This window comes from Alligator mississippiensis, chromosome 2, assembly GCF_030867095.1.
Source record: "Alligator mississippiensis isolate rAllMis1 chromosome 2, rAllMis1, whole genome shotgun sequence".
Lineage (NCBI taxonomy): Eukaryota > Metazoa > Chordata > Crocodylia > Alligatoridae > Alligator > Alligator mississippiensis.
The window spans coordinates 175,286,430-175,290,792 of NC_081825.1; the positions used below are offsets into that span (position 1 = coordinate 175,286,430).

The 4,363-nt window shown below is 40.1% G+C and overlaps 1 protein-coding gene across 1 annotated transcript; it reads right to left on the reverse strand.

The window, feature by feature from the left end:
* Positions 1–1,833: 1,833 nt before the first annotated feature.
* LOC102574486 (olfactory receptor 4S2-like) lies at positions 1,834–2,775 on the reverse strand. Its single transcript, XM_006278503.3, has one exon. It carries the CDS (start codon positions 2,773–2,775, stop codon positions 1,834–1,836), a length of 942 nt encoding a protein of 313 aa, XP_006278565.1.
* Between the last annotated feature and the right edge of the window lie 1,588 nt (positions 2,776–4,363).

The window sequence follows — 4,363 nt, forward strand, 5'->3', positions numbered from 1 at the left end:
ACCTCCTTGGGTGCCGGATGATTGCTCCCAAATAGTCTTGGGCCTGTAAAGCAGTAACACGACTGCAACCAAAGCTGACCCATCCAGTTGGAGACAACTTTTACTGGAAGAGGATCATCTCTAAGCTACTCAGAGGATCTTTAGATCATGTTTTCCTCCCCTCATGTGTCAACACTCCTGTTTTAAGGGTGGTTAACATTTGTTTAAGGTAACAAGAAACAACACCCTTATTCAACCCACCGTCTGCCTCTACCAGCCTATTAGAAGCTTTCCAAAAGTTAGTCCTCAATTTCTTACTCTCTCAGTACCAGGGCAAGGTCGTATGTTACAGGGACTTATTTTAAAGTTAATATTTAATGTGCCAGGTTATAATGTCTCCTTTTCTGAGTAAGAGGATATTAATAGAGATGCATGAGCAAGAGCATATACATATTTTATTCCAGATAGTTTGAACTCAGAAGACAACATAGATGTAAATGTAGCATGGCAGTAGTCTGTATGTATGGCAATGGACAGGAGCATCCACATGCTCCATTCATGTCTTGAACTGGGAGAGATTCATGCTATGAATTCGGGCTTCCACATTGACTACTTCTTTAACTGCCCTATGCATTACGTTCATCCTAATACTAGCCATTATTCTATAATAAATGCAGCCAGTGTCTGGATATAAAACTTGTTTTGAAACTGCCCCACAAGCTACACACCTTCTCTAATCTAATTTATAATCAAAAGGATCTTCTAAGGCTTCTCCAATGCTGTGAAATTATAGTAGTATGATTTATATTTAACAATTAAAAGTCAGTCTTAGAAGCTAATCTAGTGGTTAAACCATCTGCTGTTGTTTTGGGGGGGAGTTTTGGGTGGGGGGTTGTTTTTGTTTTTGTTTTTTTTTGCCAGGGGACCGTAGTTCCATTTATATTTCTGGTACATTGGAAGATTTTGTGCAAGTTTCTTTTCTTGTCATTTTAAAGAATGCCTTGGGGCACCATGCTTTTGATTTTCAGAATGCCTTTAGCCTCCGGGTGACACTAGCTCACCTTACAGGATCTCAGTCTTTTTTAGGAATAGAAGTGTACTATTTGCTGGAGTCCTTGATGCTTGTAGATGAGTGAGAAGGCTGTTCTGTTGTGGTGTAATTAAAGTGTGTCAGAGCAGACTCGATTAATCTAACTAACATACTCCAGACAGCTTCTTTGTTTCATGTATCAGTGTGCCCATGCTTCAAAATGGTGGTGGGGGGTGCTTTAACTAAAAACCATTAAAGAACTTTTAGTTAAAGCACCCCAACCACCATTTTGGAATGCAGGAAAACTGATACATGAACATTGAGGGTGCTTTAATTAGAACAGCTCTTGGAACCATTCTAATTAAGCACCTACCCACCCCCAGAGCATGTGGAAAAACACACATTCTTGTTAAAAATATTGGTTTAAGAAATCTTTTCCATCGAGCCTCAATTTCCATAGCAGATTAATCAGAATGATAGAACACTTCCTTTCTTCTATAAAATATTTTGATAAAGTCCAAACTAATTTAAAGCTCATAGAAGACATCCAACTGTCAGGCCTGGACCCACTCTTTTGTCTTATGCCGGAACAGTAAAGCACAGGCAATTCTAGTTACCATTTTACCTGTACAAATTACAGCCAGTGAGCCTCACACTGCCTAGGACTGGCAAAAGAAGACACGAAGAGGGGTGAAGACTTGATGTCCTCTTCAGTCTTCATCTCCAAGAGGATAAATTCCCCAAAGGGGGTCCAATTGAACACCAGTTTTTCTAGTGATTTGCTAGTGATTTTTAATATTGACAACCAACCTCTCCCACCCACATCACCCAATTAATTTTTTTTGCCGAGCCTCCTCTTTTTTTTTCCACAGCTTCCCCATGGCACTTTTCATCTCAGCATTTCTCAGGGTGTAAATGATTGGGTTCAGCATTGGGGTGATAATGGTATAAAACAGGGAAAAGACCTTATCCACTGGTAAGGTTGTGGAGGGGCGGATGTAGATGAAAAGACAGGGTCCAAAGAGTAGCAACACCACGGTGAAGTGGGAGGCACAGGTAGAGAGGGCTTTGCGCCTTCCCTCTGAGGAATGCATCCTGAGAGCAACTAAGATTATAATATAGGAGATGACTAAGACAAGAAAACAACCCAGGGCAATCATCCCAGTGTTGGCAACAACCAGTGCTCCAACTAGATGGCTATCAGCGCAGGCGAGTTTAAGCAAGGGAAACACATCACAAAAATAGTGGTCAATCTCACTGGGCCCACAGAAAGGGAGCTGGATGGTGAGGAGTGTCTGCACTATGGAATGCACAAAGCCTCCCAGCCCTGAGGCTGCCACCATCCAACTGCACACATGCCTGTTCATGATGGTTACATAATGGAGGGGCTTGCAGATGGCAACATAGCGGTCATAGGCCATCACTGTGAGAATGAGAATCTCAATGCAGCCAAATATGTGCACTGAGAAGAGCTGCATGATGCAGCCCTGATAAGAGATTGTCTTATCCTCCAATAGTAGGCCCTCTATCAGCTTGGGGACAGTAGCAGAGGAATAGCAGATGTCTACAAATGACAAGATGGAGAGGAAGAAATACATGGGTGTGTGGAGACACTGGGTGAACTTCACCATGACCACCATGAGTCCATTCCCCAGAACAATCACCACATAAATGAGCAGAAACAGAACAAAGCAGGTCTTCTGTACAGCTGCATTCTGAGAGAGTCCCAAAAGGATGAACTCGGTCACATTGTTTCTGTTCTCCATATACTTAGCACTGTTGATGGGAGAAAGCTGATTCACCTGTGAAGACAAAGAAAAACACCTTCTTATTATGATAAAACAGTGGCAGCCTCATTAAAATCTTTCAGGATGAAAACTATGTTTCCATTGCAGGTCTGTTTATGGTACTACTTCTTAAAGTGCATGTGAAAGGTCTTAACATCTTTAAACTTAGCAGATTGTGTGTAGGACACGCTTGGACTTTCCTACCAACTTTGAAGTGAATCCAACAAAATCCATTCATAGGGCACATAATACAAATCTGGGTTATGTTTCTGGCATCCTCAAAAACTATATAAGTAGATGCAAAGATGAAAAGCCTTATAAGAAGTGCCAGAAAGGTTCAGATAAGCAGAAGTTGGTAGTTGTTTAAAGATAAAAAATATATACTATTTTAATGCCCTATTCCCCATCTCTCGCCCATGTTTAATGAGTATTAAGGTCAAAGGTGAATTATCCCCTACTAGAATATGGTATGCTTTTCTGATGTCCACACTTTAAGCAGCATGCTGATAAATTGGATAGACCTTGTACAAAAAACACCAAAAGGTCTGAGATCTGCAACATCTTGCTGTACTGTGAGAAATTAAAAATGCTTCATGTATTTAGTTTATTAAAGAGGAAGTTCACAAAGGGATTTCATCATGTTGGGTGAATCAAAGATGTAAGAGGTTTACATCTGCCACAAAGTGCTATAAAATAGTTAAATATTTATTAATCTTGAATTAAGATTAAGGACACAAAAGTGTGATTTTTTTTCTGTTTTGAACAGTTTAAAATTATTGTTGTGTGAAAGACTAGGCATTTGCATGTTACTTTGGGCAAATTTGCCCACCTACCCACACCACTGCACTGAGCATCAGATAAGCTGGCTCTTTTTGTCTGCACCAGAAGAATGACATTTTTTGCTGATGACACTGAGTATATTTTAGGCATATGTTTTGCATCTGTACTGTATGACAGTAATCTCTGAGTATAAGTTACCTCTGACTTGAACAGCCTTGAATATAAACACTGTTGCAGTGGAAGTCTGCTGACCCAGGCACTAGAACATAGGAGATCTGGGTTCCATTCTTTTTTTTGCCACTAGCCTGCTGTGTGACCTAGAGCAAGTCCCTTCCCCCATGTGGTTTCCTTTCTTTCTGCCCAATGTCTGAAATGGATTCAGGACAGTGAGCTGCCCTGGCGTGCATTATTTTTGCATTTTGTGTGGTTATGTTGGTTATCGATCATACATTCTCCCATCACATGTATCCAACATCTTTCTCTAGTACTAATTAATTTTCAGTAACAGGAACCAAAATTAATAATGTTAATCTAAGGTAAAAGTTTAATTAGACATATTGAGCAAAATAGCACAATGCACTGCCGGGGATATCAATGGAAAAATATCTACTAACCTTAATGAGATATACAGTTAGATTTAACTGGTGGGGGGAGGTGGGAGTAAGAAATAGTCCATTTAAAGTCTGACTTGCCAATGGAAAGAACAAGGTAGAACTGGTCTTGAAATATGTTTTCATGAGAATATATGGTTTATCAAATCAAATGTTGATAATTCAACATTTTGCAG

Coding starts and splice junctions, on each gene's coding strand:
- LOC102574486 (XM_006278503.3), bottom strand. CDS start 2,775: ATGGAGAACAGAAACAATGTGACCGAGTTCATCCTTTTGGGACTCTCT.